Source organism: Carassius auratus, chromosome 9 (genome assembly GCF_003368295.1).
Source record: "Carassius auratus strain Wakin chromosome 9, ASM336829v1, whole genome shotgun sequence".
NCBI classification, from domain to species: domain Eukaryota; kingdom Metazoa; phylum Chordata; class Actinopteri; order Cypriniformes; family Cyprinidae; genus Carassius; species Carassius auratus.
In genome coordinates this window covers 30,560,370-30,581,430 of record NC_039251.1, presented here as the reverse complement: position 1 = coordinate 30,581,430, position 21,061 = coordinate 30,560,370, and the positions used below count along the sequence as shown (strand labels likewise).

General features: G+C 37.0%; 1 protein-coding gene across 1 annotated transcript; it reads right to left on the bottom strand.

The window, feature by feature from the left end:
* Positions 1-980: 980 nt before the first annotated feature.
* Positions 981-6,608, bottom strand: LOC113108083 (uncharacterized). The gene is given in 7 exon segments (XM_074559927.1): positions 981-1,258; positions 1,501-1,649; positions 1,754-1,835; positions 2,505-2,716; positions 2,719-2,737; positions 2,935-3,008; positions 6,581-6,608. Coding segments are annotated over 7 exon segments (693 nt in total). The 3' UTR covers positions 981-1,129.
* Between the last annotated feature and the right edge of the window lie 14,453 nt (positions 6,609-21,061).

Below are 21,061 nucleotides of genomic sequence, written 5' to 3'. Positions count from 1 at the left end.
TGTGCTGCATCATATGAAACAGGCCGTGTTTATGAGAAACCAGTTATGAGATTCCATCAGCCCTGACGCCCTTTCAATAATTGATCGAATAACATCATGTATTACAAAAAGTATTATATGCTACCGGCTGATGTCATTCTGATGAACTGATATGTGCGCTCCTTGCTTCCCTGCTGAAGACATCCATCATTCAGACAGACTGAGAGTCCACAGTACAACAGACAGCATGAAAGATGCACAAACTAATCTAATCAAACTTAAAATAGTCCTACGTGTTTCCCTAAAGATCTTTTGAGAAAAACATGTCTAGACATAAAACAGTGAACTCTGAAACAGTGCATGCACAGCAAATTAAGTGAATAATTTTAATCTAATCATCATTTAAAGCTATCAAATACCTCTCTTAAGAATCGAAATATAGTTTAAAAGTCATATTGTATACTTTTATGATGCTTTTTTCCCTTTGTGGTAGAGTATAAATTAATTGCCATCCACTTTTTGTTTAATAATAAAAATAAAAAAAGTATAGAGTGATATATTGGGTCATATATATATATACTGTATATTTTTTTGGTGAACTGTTCATTATATATTTCAAATGTATTACTATATGCATTTCTATGGATTTAGACATTTATTTTATTTTCACACTAAGATTTATTTTAATTGCTCTTAAAAACAATTCTTGAAGCATCCGTGCAAATGTTTCAAATATTGAAATATTCTTTTTAAAAAAAAGAAAAAAAAAATTATATATATATATATATATATATATATATATATATATATATATATGTATAGTGTTGCTCAAAACTATGTATTAAATAAATAAATAATAATAAAGAATTTGACATACATTACAATTCACATAATAATGCAGATAAATTAAAGACTCACTGCATGAGAATAAAACATGTAACTGCATAATAATCAGTGCAAAACACTGCAATACAATTATAGGTATAAAATGGTGTGAGAAATATTGGGCTACAGTATCACATTGCCCTTTGGGAGGTGGAAGAACAAGGTAAAGGGATCCAAATGCATAGTTTCAGGGTACAGTTCTGTTTTGAATCAGTCGTCTCACAAAACCCACAATGAGTCAGTGATTGAAAGAATGTGGTTTAGTTCAGTCTGTGCTGTTTATAGAGCAGTCATAGGGCAGATAGCTCACTTTGACATTTCCTCCTGACAGCAGAGCCTGTAGAGTCCTCTTCTTCTGGGATGCTCCCATATGGTCAAACACCCAGATCAGCAGCTGAAAAAGAAAACATTAATGACTGGGTATGTTTAAAGACAGAACCAGCAACCACTTGCATTTTATGGAAAAGAGCAGCTTGGACATTCTGCTAAATATCTCCTTGTTACACAGAAAAAAAGAAAAAAAAACATACACGTGAGTGAATTATTTATTTCTGGGTGAACTATTGCTTTAAATGCAAACCACAAGGTCATCTTCCATGTGCATGATTCGAGAGTGATGATATATTTTAGTAATACCTTGTCATCAGTGCCTCCAAAATCTGCCTTGTAGCACTTAAAGATCTGGCTGAGTTTCACTTCTCGTCCCACGCTGTCAATCACGCAGCTGTCGTCATTCTCCAGGAACACTTCTGCTGCAGCACGCAACTATCAATGTCCTGAAGTGACTCATGCAGGAAACACAGAATATGCTTTACACTGTCAGAGAGAATGTATGCATTTATAGATATTGTAAATGAGAATATTTTGGGTATTAACCTGTGGTGTGTACAGTATGTCTTAACTGGAGGGCAGCCCTTTGCACCACAGTTCAGTGCAAAAAGAATGAGAGTCTCAACATCAGGAAGTGCCACCTAATGGATAAAGACACTCATTACTAATGTTAATAGCATTCACAGATAACTTTAACTCCAGTGTTTCTCAGTCTTTTTTTTTTTGGTCTTAAGTACCTCCAAAATTTCAGTACACTACCGTTCAAAAGTTTGGGGTTAGTGAGATTCTTTTACGTTTTTGAAAGCAGTCTCATTTGCTCAAAAAGTAGTAATCAGCTTTGCATCACATGAATAAATTAAATATTCTAAGGTAGAAAATAGTTGTGTAAAATTGTAATAATAATTCACATGATCCTTCAGAAATCATTCGTATATGCTGATTTGGTGCTCAAGAAACATATATTATTATCAATCTTGAAAACAGTTGTTCTGTCATAATTGTTTCATGAGTTTTTGATGAAAAGAAAGTTGAAAACAACAGCATTTATTTGAAAACAGAAATCTTTTGTAACATTTTTACATGTCTTTACTGTTATTTTTGATCTGTTTAATGTGTCATTCTCACACACAAACACACACACACACACACATTTTTAAAATAACTGTTTTTTCTTAGTGTGAAGAAATCGTACAACAATGGAACAAGAAGGATTCCATAGATGTTAAAGATTCTTCATAGAAAAATAGCTGCCAGTTAAAAATGTATTATATAATATATACACAGAGTAGAATATCTTCTTTTTGGGATACCTGCAGCCGAGGGTCGTTCCTGGAAAAGGGCCTCATGAGTTGTGCCACACCTTTTCTTTTTCCTCTAAGCACTCCGTTTTCAATATCCTGCAGTGTGAACACCTCACCACCAATGAAGTAGCTCACATAGTTGAAAACTGGAAAACAGGAGACCAAATGTACAAGCACTGAAAGCATTTCACATTTCCACCTTTTACTGTTGATCAAATCAACATGGCCTTGTAATCAACCGTCTGGTTAAAAGTGGAGACCCAGACTGTCACAATGACACGTACCTTTCTTATTTAAAACATAATGTGGCATAACACTCCTCAGGTCATTCACCCGCCACAAACATCAAATATCAAGTGCATGCAGCATTCGTGTCTGTGGCGAATCCATTGAACATGGTCTTGCATCAGTTTGATGAGATGCTGAAGGGGTGCTTTACCTTGCCATCTTCAGAGAGATGATCAGAGGAGAGTTTCAGCATCAGATTCCTCAGTGCCTCCGAGAGCTCACAGGCTGTGTCACAAACAGTGAGAATAAGAATGACTTAAGGTCATTTTTTATAACTAGATATTATTTTAAGAAATACCAGCACTTGTAATGCAGCAAAGAAATTATATTGTTAAAGTTATAGGTATGTTTGTTTGTTTCAGCTTTTGGTGTAAATGAAATATGGGATTGGGAGAGGTGTGCCCGAAGCATAAATCCTTATAAGGGAAAACAACACCCCATCTACATCGGATGCAAGCAGTGTGACAAAATCATACTATAGAACCAATGATCTAGACAGTCTTTAGCTGATGCGGTGCAGACCCACATGACAACTGTCACGTCCGGTGTAGACACGGTGTAACAGAGAGATGACTGAGGACGATGGGGAATGATTTGCAAATCTTAAGTACCACTGACAAACATATAATCTTGTAAAATGTGTGGTAAGTACTACCACTACATCATATAAATAGAGTACGTGTGATAGCGAATGTCGAAAGTGATAGTGATACAAAAGCGCTTGTGCATTCTTAAAGGGGCGGGGGGCATCATGATGTCTATCAGCCATCGGCGATGAATGATGGCATCGTCTGTTGACCCAACCCTACAATGGTAGAGTAAAGCAACACCGTTTTTACCCAGTCAAAAACAGCACTGTTTACAGCAAGCTGTTTCCTTGCAAGTCACTTTAAATGCAAATGAGCTGTGCTGACCCCGCCCCTCTCTTCCGAGCCGCTCTCTGAGAGATGGAAAACTTTGTTCATTCATTGTGAAACTTGCTAACTAGCACATTATTAGGAAAGGCGATTAGGAAACACTCACTTCTTCTGTAGGTGAGGCTGGATCACAAATGATTCGCACTAACATAAACATATTTAGGTAGATCGGGGGTGCATTCCCTTCAGAAACAAACGCAATCCACTCCGTCTTCAGCGGCTCAGATGTCAGGAGTAAATTATGACTGCTATTTTCATTATTACATCAACAACAGAACTCCTCAATCACTTAGGAGTCATTCTTGTCTACATCTGCCCCGGTGGTGAAACAATGGAGGATTGATGACAGTCACTCAGGGCGGGTCTAAGGTAAAACAATAGTGTCAATCAACAGTTGTGGGAGGGGCTTTGGTCTGTGTGATGTCACACAAACAGGAATCTGAGATAGGCTCGATTTAAGAAAGGGGAAATGATGTAATGAGATTAAAGAAGAAAAAAAAACAACACTGGGTGGATTTTTACCATTATAGGCCATTATACACACACTGCCAATACACATTTCGGTTCAAACAACATGTAAAAGAGCATGTTGCATCCGATGAACCCTTTAAGAAGGAAGATTGATTGAAAATCGGCAGGCAAATATTATGAAGATGTCAATGCCGTTGTCATATTATTTAAATTCTATAATTTCAGTCTTAAAACATTTTATAAAAAATAACAAAATTAAAATAAAATAAAATAAACAGGCCTCCACAATTTTAAAAAAGTATCATGGTTTCCAATTAAAGTTATTAGGCAGCATAAATGTCTTTGACATTAATGATAGTAAGTTTCTTTTTTATCAAAACTTCAACCTTGCATCACAGGAATAAATCACAATTAAAAATATATTCAAGTAGAAAGCAGTTATTTTAAATTGGAATAAAATTTCACAATATTACATTTATGTATTTTTCATCAAATAAAAGCAGCCTTGGTGAACAAAAATTACTTTTAAATGTTTTGAAAAACATCTTATCGACCCCAAACTTTTGAACATTAAATCTGATTCCCCATTGCATTTGCACAGCAGGCATGTTAAAATGTTCAGCATCTTCAAAAAAACACATTTTGATGCAACGTGTGTAGAGTTAAATGGAATGCTGTAACTGACACGTCATGATTAATTCATGGCTGCACCTGTAACCGCAATCCTGATTATTAATTTAAATAATTGTGAAGCCCTAATTACAAAAACTAAAAATAGACAAACAGCACACCTAACTTTGAAAGTATAAAACTTGATAAATAATATTTATTATTATTTATAAACATTATTCCTAAAACTAATATAGAAAAATACATGATAAAGGTGTCTGTAGGTTGAAACTTAAAAGAACTGCAGTTTAATGCTCGATATTAGAAACTTAGAATAAACTCTGAGCAGAATGATTGAAGAAAATCAATACAGTGCTGCCTTACAAACACGTCAATAATAACAAGCAGGTAACTAATATCATCATAAATGATTAAAGAATCTTTGAGTATAACCACAAGCTTCATGCTTAAGAGATGCATGCAAAACACAAACAGGTCTAGAGAAGCACATTTAAGAGAAGTGAGGACAGAAAGATCAGGTTTCTAATGAGAAAGAAGAACTATAGCAGCAGGTCTAAGCCCATCATTATGCTGCTGTTTCTCAAGAGGCGAAGGCTGTGTTGGCTTAAATAAGACGTTACTGTCATCAAACTGGCTTTGTTTAGCCAGTCACAGAGTTCAAATGCTTCCTCACCATCCAACTCTGGGTGATTTCACCCACGTCCTTCCTATCTACAAAGAGCGAGTGGAGCCAGAACAAACTATGAGAGCCAACACCAATGGCAAACATGGGTTAATTCAAAGTGTTATTTTTCACAGTAAGTAAACATAAAAATGTCTCTGTGGGCAGGAACTCATCATTACTATTCAGTAATAGACTAGGGCTGTGTCTGAACACAGGGTTCAGGTTCGAATATGAGACTATATATTATAAATGTCCATTTTTCCTTTTAACACTTTAAAATAAGCTATGAAACATTGTAGTTACTATATATAATAAGCATTATTTTAATATTATTTATATAAATATATATTATTTTTAATTGGCTTTTAATTTTGTATATTTACTTTTTATGTTGTTATGTGGTTTTGTCATATTTATTAGTATTTGTGACTGATTGGAGATGAGTGAAATCTGCTCTACCCACCGGTCTCGAGTCCCATGAGAGATGGAAGGAATAAAACTGGAGCGACGACAGTGAAGGACAAGAGAGGACCAGGCCTGGGTTTCCAGTTGTATAAAAGATGGCCACTATAACAATAACATTTATCAGACACTTTTATCCAAAGAAACTTACAGTGCATTCATGCTATATATATATTTTTTTTAATCAGTATGTGTGTCCCCTGGGAATTTAACCCATGACCTCTTCCACTGAGCCACAGGAACAGTGCCTAAAGTAGACCTTTAGGGGATCGACTTATTCAGTTATCTTTCATCAATATAAACCTTGTCTGACCACAGCAGATGTTAGTGGAGAAACAGCTGGTTATATGGAAAGTTGGCTTACATGATGCAAGCACAAAAAATCCTAGCCCAGTTACTTAGATTAAAGAAGAAAATAAAGGGGCAACATAAACAGCACTTTAGGCCAGCAACAGGGAATTACTGTAGGAAAACATCTTAAAACCTCTTTCAATCTCACCATCAGAATCAAGGCTATTTTCCTCATGTACAGGTGGAGTGTCCAGCTGCACAGGTTCCTCTCGTACTGACAGGACGACATGCTCCAGACGCTCAGGATCCTAAACACACACACACACACACACACACACACACACACACACACACACACATACTTGTTTTTGCTACATTGTGGGGACTCATGACTAGGAGGTTAAATGTGGGGACAGCAATTTCTAAATACAATAAAGCCATAATTGTAAGTCAGAAGTGTCAGGACGAATTTTTGATCCAAAAAAATCATTTTAATTATAAAAAAATCTTAAATTTAAAAAGCTTCATTTTTGTCAGGTTTTTCTATTCTGGTGGGGACGTCGTTATTGTGTGTTACCACAAACCACCATTGGGTGTCACTACTATGAATTATCTATAGATTATCTATTTTATAAGAATTATAAACCATTATAAGATTAACAACAAAGTTTAAGTTTGGACAATCATTAAAGAGTTGTTTAAAAGGGATAATGCTGTCTGTATTTATATTTTTATTGAATTTGTATTTGATCTTGCCTTTCACTAATTTCGTTCAACTGTATTTGAATAGACCATTTCTGGGGATGGAAACAGTGAAAACGAGCCTTACCTCACTTCCTGTTTAACACATCTAATTTTCTTCAGTTTTGAGAATCTGAAAAGGTCCAAATAATAACCATGACAAGTTATGTTGTATGACGAGCAAGAAATGTTCATGGAGCTTTGACAGCATGGGTATCATGGTCTAAATAATAATGATCTGTGCATACTGGAATCCACTCTGAATTAAAACACCATACTGCTATATATTTCTGTAAATATTAGGTTTGTAACAGTACACAAAAATCTGGAGTAGGAGGAATAGATCAAATGAATCAAATTTTTTATTCAATATTCAATTTGACTTGCACAATATGCAACAGGCTGCATATGAATAAAAATGTGCAAAAAAGAGCTTCAGCAATTGTTCACATTTACCTGTCTTTGTGAATTCAAGAACTCAACACAAAACTGACTTCTTAATTCAATTAAACACTTATTTAACTTGTCAGTGTTAATTTGAAAGCTCTATTAATGTACTGAAATTAGTTTTGTAAGCAAACACATTTTTAACTTGTTGCCTTTAACAAACAGGAAAAACATCTAGGTGAAGGAAGGCCTTTCCACCTTTGCTTTTACATTTTTCGCTTTAATGAATCAATACGATTCTTAACATAAAATTTCACCCCCTCCCAGCTTCTCCCTTGAAGTGCTGCCGGGGAGCTTTCAATGCACTCCATGCACTGAGCTTTCCCAGGAACCTTTCCTGACCTGATGCAGCCCATCAGAGTCTTCTCCACAGCCTCTATCTCCTCTGTAGACCACTTTCTGCGTGAGTTTTGTGAAGATCCTGAATAAAATAAGAGTAATTAGTAATTGTGATTGACTCAACAAAACATTTCAACACATTTTTGCAAAAATCCAGTTAGAAAATTCCAGTTAAATCATAAATTACTGCATGTGAAATTAGTGAAGTGAACTTTGTTCTGGAGAACCCTTCCCTTTCTTTTCATGTTTAAGCCTTCAGTAGCTAAACATTTTAGATACAGGTCTGAAATAGGTTTTTGTTGATTAAAAGCTGCACATAAGCTTGAATCATATTGGCCACGGGAGACCAACAGCAACAGATCTAAAAATCAAAATTATAAGGGATTTTGTAAATGTTTATCCGATCTTTTATCTCTAGTTGCACTGCAGTCTATAGCAGTTTTGTTGATTCTTTAATTAGACCCATTCACATTTCAGTCATACCCCTACACCCCCCACAGTGTTTCCTTCTTGAAAAACTGTGTCACAATGTAGGGCCCTATGATTCCCGCGATGCAGAAAATGCAGGCAGAATCGCAGAATTCAGTCAAAATTTATTTACTGTATAATGTGGAATTTGCCAAATTTTGGATGGACAGGCCCAGATGGTGTTACACCAGCCTGTCTGGAAACCTGTGCTGACCAGCTGGCCCCCATCTTCACACAGATCTTCAACAGATCCCTGGAGTTGTGTGAAGTGCCTTCCTGCTTCAAACGCTCCACCATCATCCCGACCCCAAAGAAATCCAAGATACCAGGACTTAATGACTACTCGTTTGAAAAACTGGTTCTGGGTTATCTGAAGGACATCACTGGACCCTTACTGGACCCCCTGTAGTTTGCTTACCGAGCAAACAGGTCCGTGGATGATGCAATCAGCATGGGATTGCACTTCATCCTGCAACATCTGGACAAAACAGGGACTTATGTGAGGATCCTGTTTGTGGACTTTAGTTCCGCTTTCAACACCATCATCCCAACAACACTCCAGACCAAACTGACCCAGCTCTCTGTTCCTAGCTCTATCGGTCAGTGGATCACCAGCTTTCTGACAGATAGGCAACAGTTAGTGAGACTGGGGAAATTCATGTCAAATAGCTGCTTCACCAACACTGGTGTCCCTCAGGGATGTGTTCTCTCCCCTCTGCTCTTCTCCCTGTACACCAACGACTGCACCTCTAAAGACCCCTCTGTCAAGCTCCTGTAGTTTGCAGACGACACCACAGTCATCGGCCTCATCCAGGACGGTGATGAGTCTGCTTACAGACAAGAGGTTGAGCAGCTGGCTGTCTGGTGCAGTCTTAACAACCTGGAGCTGAACACGCTCAAAACAGTGGAGATGATCGTGGACTTCAGGAGAAACCCCCCTGCACTCCCCCCACTCACCATCATGAACAGCACTGTGACTGCAGTGGAGTCATTCAGGTTCCTGGGAACCACCATCTCTCAGGACCTGAAGTGGGACATTCACATTGACTCCATCGTAAAAAAGGCCCAGCAGAGGTTGTACTTCCTTCGCCAGCTGAGGAAGTTTAACCTGCCACAGGAGCTGCTGAAACAGTTCTACTCCACCATCGAGTCTGTCTTGTGTACTTCAGTAACTGTCTGGTTTGTACAAAATCAGACATCAGAAGACTACAGAGAACTGTTCGGACTGCTGAAAGGATTATTGGTGCTCCCCTGCCCACCCTTCAAGAACTGTATACATCCAGAGCGACCCTCTACGGAAACCTTGGCAATTGAATCGCCATTGGCTAGTACATTTTGTAGATTACTCGCCAGACTGAAATAATACTGATAAGATGATGATAATAATAATAATAATGATAATTCTACTAATAAGAACAATAATGGATTCATGAATATTAATCAGGTTGTCTGCGTTCGGTCAAACTGATTTGCTTAATAGGTGAGCACCAGCCAATGAGATTGCAGTTTGCGCATTAGTTTCCGCCCACTACCGGAAAACCCGGCAGTTCTTAAAAACTGAAAAAAATTCACACTAGAGCTCACGGTACGTCAAACACAGGTGCACTGCACGTCCAATCAGATAAACTGAGAAATATCACAGATCACTTGACGCTAAAGAAACTCAAGCGCTCAGTCAGAGTTTTCGGCGAGTGAAAGTATATGTGCTAAACTTATACTTAGCCTCCAACTCACACACTGGTGAGTAAAATCTGGGATTTTAATAGCCATTGGCTAATATTAGACAATTTAATTGCCAGAGTGAAAATCTAGTTGCATATGCGAGTGATTTACTCGCAGTGTAGTGGGTTGCAGAGTGAGGAAAAGGGCTTAGAAAATCATTCTGGATCCCTCACATCCAAGTTACCCCATCTTTGAACTTTTGCCATCAGGCCAGCATCACTAAAACAAATTCCTTGTATGCGCAAGGAAGGAGCGCATACAAGGAATCCATTACTGTTCTTTATTTATCATATGAATCCATTACTGTTCTTATTAGTAGAGGAATTATTATTATTATCATCATCTTATCAGTATTATTTCAGTCTGGCGAATAATCTAAAATACACACTTTCAATATGGTCAAACAATATGTCAAACTCCTCCAAATTTCACGTCCAGATGAAAATCAAGGGAATTCTGTTGTCATCAAAATGTTTTTTTTTTTTTTGTGCAGATTCCTATTGAAATGACTGAACTTTCACAGAAAAAATGGAAAGTATTAGAGCTGTAATCGGGCCTTAAAAGTTAGGCCCGACAGGTTTCGGCCCGAGCCCAACAAGTACATTTTGATTGACAGCTTTTTTAAAGCCCGAACCCGTTTACAGCCAGACATTATTCAAATGTGCGCACACACACAGCTCTTTTGCCTTTTGCCAACAATGAGCAATTTATTCATGTTTTTACATAATTTACTCATAACTAACCTAGACTAGACCACTTGGAAGTTGGAATAAAGAAATAAAATAAGTCCTCTGTAACATCGTAACATCTCAGCATTCTAGACATATGGGCTCATTTAACCTATAAATAGACCAACGCACCAATAAAAACGAGTCATTTAAAAAAAATTAAATTAAGATACATTTTAAATTAAGATGGGTATTTGGCAATAACGAAATTAAGATAAAGGCTCCGCCGGATTTGCTTTATTTAATAAAAGAATAATGCCAACATTAGCGTAAATCAGTGTTAATTTCGTTGACTAAATATTTTCGTCATTATTTTCGTCACGAATATATTTTTGCTGGCGAAAACGAAACGAAAACTAAAATAGAAGGCACTGATGGAGACTAAAACTATGACTAAATTGATTGACATTATCGTCAACGAATAAAGGACGAGACGAAAATAGACTGTGACGAAAATCAAATCAGCAGACGGGAGAGATGCGAGGAATGAGCAAAAGAACCGGCAAAACAGAACAGACTGCATGAGAGAAGAGAACCAATCAGAGCCTGACTTATTGAGACGTGAAGCGAAGGTTTTCAGTTTTTATGAGCTCCCGGGAAGTCGGCATTCGAAGAGGTGATAGGGACTTTAAGCAACAGCCTCTGGTGGAATGGCAACGCCATTCTGGCGTTGTATTGCGCCTGCGCGAATTTAACTGCTACTTTCTGACGTTCTAATTTAACGGTCTACTACGGGAGAACAGCTGATTTGCCAGAGTCGCTACAACGTGAGAGGTTAGGTAAATAAATGTTATGTTTTTAGACTTATTTACATCATACAATATTAAAAACTCCTCTTCTGACAAAATATTGTCATTTAACGCCAAAAGCAATCCTTCTCTTGCTTTTTTAAATTATATATTTTTTTGGATCTCAATAAATGAATTAATGCTGCGTTGCGCTGTTTTGTTTTACCGTTGCTTACTGACTTTTACCTTCTTGGCTACAGCGGTGTGACGGCAAACTTTCGGTCGCTGTAGCCGTTCCATTCGCAGCTGTTGCTTAAAGTCCCTACTGTCTAAAAGAGCGACAAAATGTCCACAGCTCACTTCACGTTTGACGACGAACAAAACAAAACAAAGTGTAAAGCACGCAGAGCGCTCATTCGTGGCAAGAACACAACCAATTTGAAAAGACATTTACAGACGAGCCACCCGGACATTTTCTCAAATGTAATTTCACAACGAAGTTCTTTTGTTTATTGAGCTAAGTGGGAATAGTGCAGTGGGTAGATGTTGTAGCATTAAATATTACGAACTGAAAAGTACTGTAAAATAGCCCCTTCTTCAAATTAGATGCGAGCACAATACTAATACGTAATATCATGATAAATTCATTTGATTAATACTAATGTTTAGTATATTTTATAATGTTCTACTTGTTGACAATATCACAAATATTTCTATATTAGTCATGTGAAACATGAATGTTCACATCCTATCATTATACATACAAATCTAGCAATATTGTAGTATTTAAAACATACAATATTGCTAGACAAATGAATACCTTATAAAATCTTGTTACGTTTTTTATCCACCTAGCTGCCAAATTATTAAGTATTTACTTTAAATGTATGCACTTATTGTTCAGCTCAGCTGTAAACTTTAAGGTCCTGGACCTAACTTTATTTTTCTTTTATTGATGGTCAATTGGCAGCTAGTTATTGTTTACATTATCATGACAGTGTTTGTTGCTGCATAAAAGCTTTTGAATCGAAATAAAGACACAGTTGTGTTGAAATAAAGTTGAATTTGTGTTTTATATATTTTGGTTAAGTTTGTTTCCTATACCAGTTGTAAAAAATTGTCTAGTAAATCTGTTATTGATTTTAGTCTTATTTTAGTCGACTAAAATACCAAGCAATTTTAGTCGACTAAAATACCAAGCAATTTTAGTCGACTAAAATAAGACTAAAATTAAAACAAATCAGATGACTAAAACTTGACTAAAACTAAAAAGAATTATAGTCAAAAGACTAAGACTAAAACTAAATTAAAATTTCGTGTCAAAATTAACACTGGCGTAAATACTCTGTCAACATTATGCATTTAAGCCTCAATGAATATTTAGTTATCATTTGAAAAACCTTTACTCACAGAGATTAGGCTAGGTCTACATGATTTTGTGGAGGAAAATGATTGAATCCACTGTATATGTCTTCAGCGCGCTCCTGCGCTCACTGATGGTGTGTCATTATTCACTCATTATTCTCATTATAAGCATGGTTAAAACTTTCACACCTCGCTCAGAGTTTGCTTTAGTTGCTGGTGCAACCAAAACGTAATCACCAGAGGCAAGCCTCCGTTACACCTGCTCAGCATTCATTTTCACATCTTTCTCGCGCTAATCGAAACACATCAAATGACCGCGCGTTTACCTCGCAAACCGGAGCGCAAGCCCGAGCCCGGCCCGAGCCCGCGTAAGATGATAGAAATTAAGCCCGAACCCGTCGGGTCCGGACGGGTCGCGTCGGGTTCGGGCAAAGATCTTCAGCTCTAGAAAGTATGACCTTTTTCATAAGACACTGAAAAACAGCTTACTCTTTGTTGTGTGTGGTTCCTCCAAGTCCTTGCCATTCAACTGTAGTTTATCATTCTTGCCTGTTATAAACAACAAATGAGCACAACTGTGAAGACTTTCAATATATGGCATATTCAGTAAAAGCATAGAATACTGACTAAATGGTTACCGGTAATTGTGTGACATGTAAGATTAACAGGTGAAACAACAACAACAAACATCTTTTCACTTCCTTCTCTTCTCAGGATATAAAAATATAATATAGCATGTATAGGATATAAAAATAATAAAAGGCATGCAAATCATAAAAGCACTGCATGGAATGCACTCTCTTTACAAGCACAACAATATCAGAAGTTTTCTTAATCCTTTTACATTTAAATCGTATTACCTTTTGGAGGTTGTTGATTTTTGAGTTGTTCAACTCCAGCAGTGGACTTCTTGGATTTGTCTGGACACATAAAAGATTATTCAATAACAACTGAATATCAGCAAGCACACACTTTTTTCTTCCAGTAATATTAAGCCTTTTATAGCTTTCCCATCATTCCCTTTCAGACTGTTGTGAATTAAAAATTAGTAATAGTGAGTGTTTTCCAATAATGTCAGCAGTAACATTTTAACATTGTAACAATCTTTATTGTCCTGTACCCTTTTAGAATATGTTGCCCATAATGCTTTGCAAGACTGAGAGCATGCTGGAAGGATGAGAATAGTGAACGACACGTGTGCACTTCACAAGTGATTTCCTTCTTGTATAACACTGCACAAAACTACAATAAACCGCTGTTTTGTTTTTAATTCAAGTGGTCACTGGTCTTTATTGCCTGCTAAGCAAAAACGATTACATACCAGATGAATTTGAAGGTGAATCTGAAGCATCATTTTCTGTAATTTCTTTCTCGTTCTCAGAATCTGATCCATCACTGTCCATTAGTACTCTCTCTAGAAAACACAGACACCAAAGAAACTAAATAATTAGGAAGCAAACTAAAAATTTCTTAAACCGCTAAATTCAATAAATGTCTATGACCAACAATGGTGTTCCTGCCGATTGTAACATGGTATTTGATATTTTTCAGTCAGCTTTATTTTTTCATTGACATCTGACAAAAAAAAAACCTATGGAAGAAGATGTGTAAATGAAACTACTTCTTGTTTTACCTTGTGGATCAATCTGGATCTCATCGAGATTCCTTCCTTTGAATTCAGATAGCTGTCCTCGTTCCATGGCCATAAGAATTTTACTTATCTTGGCCAGCTGTAATGTTCCTTCAGGTAGCCTATAGTACTGTCGATGGACCCTGATGTCATGCCCTAGGAAGTCAGCAAGGTCATCCATTTCATTGTCCTTTAAGTTGAGGACCTTGGACATAGTGGCCATGTGCTTCCTCAGTCTTGTGGAGGATAACGCTGCTGGGTGTTTGGCTCCACAGCTTCGAGCGATCTGACGAATAACATCTGATCCTCTGAAGTGACTGAGTGCTTGTGGTCTTCCAAACATGAATATGTTCTCATCGAGCACATCACAGTTACGGCGAGTCTTGACAAGCAACTCCATCGATGTCACCATATCTGGTGTGAGAAGAATGGGGACCTTTCGTCCACGTTTACCTCTTATTTCAATCCTCTGGAAATACTTGCAAAGTGACTTCTCGAGGTCTGATAAAGCAAGCTCTACATCTGGATGAGTTGAGGAGGTGTCTCTCAATATAAAAGAATTAAGGGACATCTTGGATACCTCTCCTTCCCTTCTACGATTAAAAAGTATCACCTGACAGAGTGTCACCTTCGCAAGTTCTGCCCAGTGCTTGATACTTGGTTGTTCTTCAAGTTTTGTCAGATATTCATTACTTTGGCTGTCTAGATACTGGTGCATTTTCTTCACGTCTTCAGCAAAGGGAAGAAGTTGTGGAGAGTTCCATTTTGCTTCACTCAAATTTCGGAGGGCCTGGGACGACACGCACTCACTCCATTTAGTGTCGCAGATTTGTTTAAAGGCCTGCACATTGCTAAGTGCATTCTTATCACCGGACATCATTGCCTCACATTCAATAACGTTAGCCATCTTCTTGAGGTTGTGCCCTAACTTCAGGGCTAAAGATGGAGCTTTGTACGTGCTTGTTTCCTCATTCAAGCCAGCCACACTGTGAACCGCTTCGATGACATGCGGAAAATTAGCTGGGATGAAGAAATCTGACACCTCCTTCAACTTGCCGTTCTTTCTTCCTTGGAGGACTAGGCGCCCTGTCTCACGCATCTTTTGTCGGATATATTCATGTTTTGTGACATCATGGCCATGCTTATTAAAGAGATGCTGCCCTAATTTTAATATGATTTTCTCTTTGCGGACCACATTCGTTATCTCATCCTCGTGCATTTCAAGCACCATTTTCCAAAATTTTGCATTTATGCTGTCTGGAACTGGTTCAGCATACGCGCAAAGAGACTGAACTCGAGTTTTTCCTGGCTTCATTCCTTTGATTTGCTGGTTTAGGTGGCATCTCTGCATGTGTCTCCATAATGATTTCCTCTTCAGGTACGCCGCACAGTTTACGCAGTGCAAGTAATCGCTTGCTCTTACTGGAGCAATTGATTGCTGTCGGGGTATCACCATTCCTGTTCCTCCTTTTAGCACTTGAGCATTATGACAACGGTTCCCTTTATTTCTCAAAAAACTCAGCTGCAGTCTCCGCTCTTTAGAGCCTTTCGGAAATGCGACCGCTCTTGCCACCTCTGGCATATCTTTGTGCTTTGATTGCAAATGACGTGCCATCTTACTGAATGGTTTGGAACAGAATAAGCAGTAGTACTTTTTATTGTACATTCGGCCTCCATCAGTTTTCTTCTTCAGCATCATTACAGTCACATCGGAATGATCAGGTGAAGAAGATTCTGCATTGTCATGTTCATCAGATGAAGAGGATTGTCCGGTGTCATTTTTGTCCAATGAAGAGGATTCTTTGGTGCCACTGTTGGCCAAGGAACTAGAACGTGTCACACGTCTTCTTTTACATGGTTGAGATCTTGATGTTTTTGCCCTAACCTTTCCTTTTTTACGTTGTTTGACATTTTTTGCTAAATCCTCTTCATCTGGTGAACTGTTACTGTCTGATTCTTCCTCTGTCTCCGGAATATATTCATCCTCGCTGAGCTCTGAACTTGAAAGAGATTCTTCTGCTGGATATCCAAGCATTTTTCTGTTAAGCTGTGAATAAAAGCTATGAGTTAGAAGTCTTGATCAGAAATGCCAAGGCTGACAACAAACACATTCAAACTATGAAGGCCTGTCCAATGTGAAACATTCAATGTGTAGGTTTTAATTTCCAGTCTGTACTAGCAAGAGAAGTAGTGGTGACATGAGTGCTACATGAATATAGCAAAAACTTTGTCATTGCAAAACGCAGAACTACCTACCTGTACACCTTCTGACATCAAAGTACAATGGTACAATTTGTCATTGTGAACTACACAACACATTGGGGACGACTATGTGATTATGTACTAGTGCTGCATCGACGCGTCACACTGTTTGTTTACATCTCGCATAATGGCATACTGGGAATGGAGAAAGTTGCATTCCATCACAAAAACAGAGACCACCGTTATCAAAAGTATGGGAATACTTTGTCCCCTTTATAAAAACGATATGGTGTACCACGGCAGCACAACTTCGTTGCGTGAACACCTCAGAGGAAAACATCTTGGCGCTCTCCGATGTTACGGTTTAAATGGTTACCGTGTGATCTGGTGACCAGCTTCCTGCTTCAGGTCTGATATTCTTGCGCTTGCAGCATTTTGGACAGTTGAGATGATTTTAACTCGATGCGGTGCGGACGCGCCACGAAAAAATGAGCGCGACATCGTCACTTCCATTATGAGCACGCTTATCGCGTGCCTACATTGGAAATAACGAACTTGAGTGCGCAAAAGATTGTGATCAAAAGATATGTGAACGGCCCCTTAAAAGATAGCGCGCCGCAAGACAACAGTCACAAACCACCGAGCTACCCCAAATCAGCTCCAGATCTCTGTAAACTATGCTAAACCATGGCAGAACCCTCACTACATTTTATGGTTTGTGATGCTAAAGAACATTTCATGACGTCTCAGACAACTGTAAATGTATTGACTACTGTGGTTTAATTATAAACGCTATAATAAACTCATATTTACCATAGTAAAATAATTTTCTTGATTATTTTATACTGTAAAAACTTCAACCACATTGGTTGAAAATGAATAAAGGTTGAGATATTATACTGTATTGTGCTGTATTTTTTTGTAAAGTTATCCCAAAGGATTCATTAGCTAATCAAAAAAAGAACATTAGATTAATAATTTATTGTAATAAAAATAATCGTTAGATTAGTCGACTATTTGAAAAAATAATCGTTAGTTGCAGCTCTATTATGTACATGCAGTGCCTCTAACTGCAAGAGCCAGGATCTCACCTACTAAACAGCAGAAAAAGATACTAACTAATCATGATCTGAATGCCAAATAAAAAATAAATCAGCTAATTTTTTATATTCAATTAAATAATTTGATGCTAAAAATTTTTGCCTAAGGTTGGCACGTTTGAAAATGGATTGTGATACAACAATTACTTTAATCTCAGTTGTTTTTTTAAATACTGGAATTAAAAAACACTTATGTGATTTGTCACTTTTCATATAAATACGTTAAGATATTGAAATAAACTTACGATTACACTGTCAGTTCTTCTGAGCTCAGGTACACTGGTGTCCATGTCTGGAGTAGGGTCAAGGGTCACGGTACCATCACTATCATCGGAGCACTGTTGTACTTTCTAAAAAATGATCAGAAAAATACACTCAAATTCACATTTTTAATTGCAATTCATTTTAGCTTAGAAAGCTGTTTTAGCTGTGCTAAAAACGGGACTGTCTGACATATTTAGTTCATACAATGTTAACCAAAAATGATCTGCTTTTACCTTGTACAAAACAGACCGTATCAACATTCTTGTTACCAGAACTCCCCAACATTTTTTTTTTATCGGAACAAGTTAAAGAGTAAAAATCAGGCAGCCTATTAAAGCTTTATTTTGGGCATCCCGTGGCTCACCGTCTAGGGTGCCTACTATTTCTGAATCTAACACAGTCCCTTTACTGTAAGCTAACCGCTGACTAGAGAGACCTGCTAACTGAAAACAAGAAGTTTGATGTTACGATTACTCAAAAGTAACTAAAAAACTCAAAATTCACGTTTTAACAAACATAAGACTGACCTAGCAAATGAAGCCATACAAAAGACTTACAACTAACCTTTGTTTTCATGCTCTGATATAAATATAAAGTCTTTTCCCCTTCATCATTTAAAGTTTTTGTGTACGCCTTCATGTATCGTTCTTCGCAAGCTTTGTGATGCGCTCTAAGTTTCTGGAGGCGACTCAAGTGATGGCTCTGAACCTACAAGACAAAAAATCTAAGTTTGTAAGTTTTTGGAAGCTTTTCTTTTGCCATTTATGCTACCTTAAGAACTGAACCTTTAAATAAGGACTTATTGTTGACAGCAGACACATAGGTGAACCAAAGGTGATTCCATATATTCCACTAAACAACTCGTAAAGAGTTAAATTAGTAATGTCAACTGTGTTTGACTGGCAGGGTTCAGGTGGGTGAGTGACAAAAACTTGTCTATGCTTGCAGGTGCAGACTGGCTTTTGTAAAGGCTTGGGAGAGTTTAGGTGTTTAGAAACCCAGACCTGTGAATCACTAGTGGCTGCCTACCTTTGCATTCTTTTCAGGACCATCGGTCACATCATCCACTGTAATGGAATTCACAGAAGACAGAAATACTGTTTAGGTTCACAAAAAACAATGCCAACTTGAGGCTGTTCAAACTTTAGTAAAATATTTTTCCATATTGTTTCCTCCTACTAGTTCTAGGCCTAAACCCCAAGAGAAATATCAGTATGGAATAACAAACCCAAAAGACTAACCAATAGGACTTTACACATTCTTACAGTTAATTAATAATATCTGTGTCCAGTTACTGTTAAAAGTACTTAGTTAAGGGACAATTGTACAATTTTATTACAATTTTATGTTTTTTTATTTTAACTAATTTTCACAAACAATGAATACATGAAGAAATAAAAATGTAATATTTCAGAAAGGTATTTGTCACAATAACAATCATGTCTAATCCTTTTATCCTGTTTTGATTCTGTTTAATGCTACCATACAAAATATTCTGTAATTTGAAGGCATTTCAAATATTTAACAAAAAAGCATACATTAAATTGGTTTTTAAAATGTAAATTTTCACTAAAGGCATTAGATATAATAATCTTACTTTCTACAGATGATCTCTTTCTTTTTTAATAGGGGTGCTCCGATCAGGATTTTTGAGGCCGATCGCTGAACACAGAAAGCAGTATCTGTGGATACAGATCACCGATACCGATCTTTTTAAAGGCTTCTTTTTATCATTTATAACTATATATATTGATACTCCAATCAGGATTTTTTGATATTTATTTGGGGCCTGAATTTCATTTGTGAAATGGGATAATTCCCCTCTTAGGAGACTCTTGTGTGAGGGGAAGCAACACGGACTGGTGCTTTCACACAAGAGTCTGCTACTGATCCTTGGCTGTTTGCCACAAACAACATTTATCCATTATTTTGATTTCAAATCCAAACATTGTCACTGAAAATACTTTTTCAGCATGGCAATTATAATTATTTTTTAAACAGTAATACAATTTTTATCAGACATGTTTAAAAAAAAAATAAGCAACACATTTTTCAATACTTTTACTTTTGCATTTACTTCTACATATTAATTTGCTCAAGCAAGTGGCAAAACATTTAAACTACTTTTCTTACTTTATCATAAACTTACCATTAACAGAAATAGTCAGCTCTATTGCCTTTCCTTTTTTTTAAATATTTATTACAAGCAATCCTGCCTTTCATAAAGAACTTTGTTTTTCCTCCTAGAGTGCCATCTTATTGCCTTGTTTATCTAAAAGTGCTCTTTCCCTTTAAACCTAGCCAAAAAGACTTTAATAATATGCATGTATGGTGTTACTACATTTACGTGTCAATCCGTTCAAGGTGATTTGAAGCCATTTGCGTATGTTGAGAGAGAAAGAGCGCGCTGTGATTTACTGCCGCTGTTTTTGAAGTTACTTCTCTCACACAAGGTTTTCAAATTACTTTATAAGTTATTTAATGCAGAAATATAACATTATAATTATTTCACCCGCGGCAATCATCACAAAGTGATTATCGGCCGATTGTGATGGGTAGCCGATTAATCGGAGCACCTCTAGTTTTTAATAAACCCACAAAGAAAATGTATAATCAAGTTATAACTACAACAAAGAAAATAATTTTCCATAAATTAACCTTAGATTGTGCTAATTACATAAAACATCCCTTAACTACTTTGTGATAGTGTAGTGGCCTTAAAGGGTTAGTTCACCCGACAATGAAAATCCGTCTATCTTCTACTCACCCTCGAAGTATTCTAGGTATATGTGACTTACCTCTTTCAGAATTATCTAATCGGACTTATATTAAAAATTGTCCTTATATTAAAAATTTCTTGAGAACAAAACAAAACCCTGGTCATGAATTAGAAGCACAAAACAAGGATTTGTAGAGAAAAACGTTGGAGGATTTCAATACAAGTGAAGAGGAGACTGGTTTTCCTTTGCTATATGTCCCAGAGGCGCAGGTGTGAAACATACGTCTTCATCATTCAAAAAATCAACAGATTTGAGAAAAAAAAGTGTTTATTATGTTTGAAATCTGTATATTTATCTTACAAAAACGCATGGATTCGCTACAGGAGGCC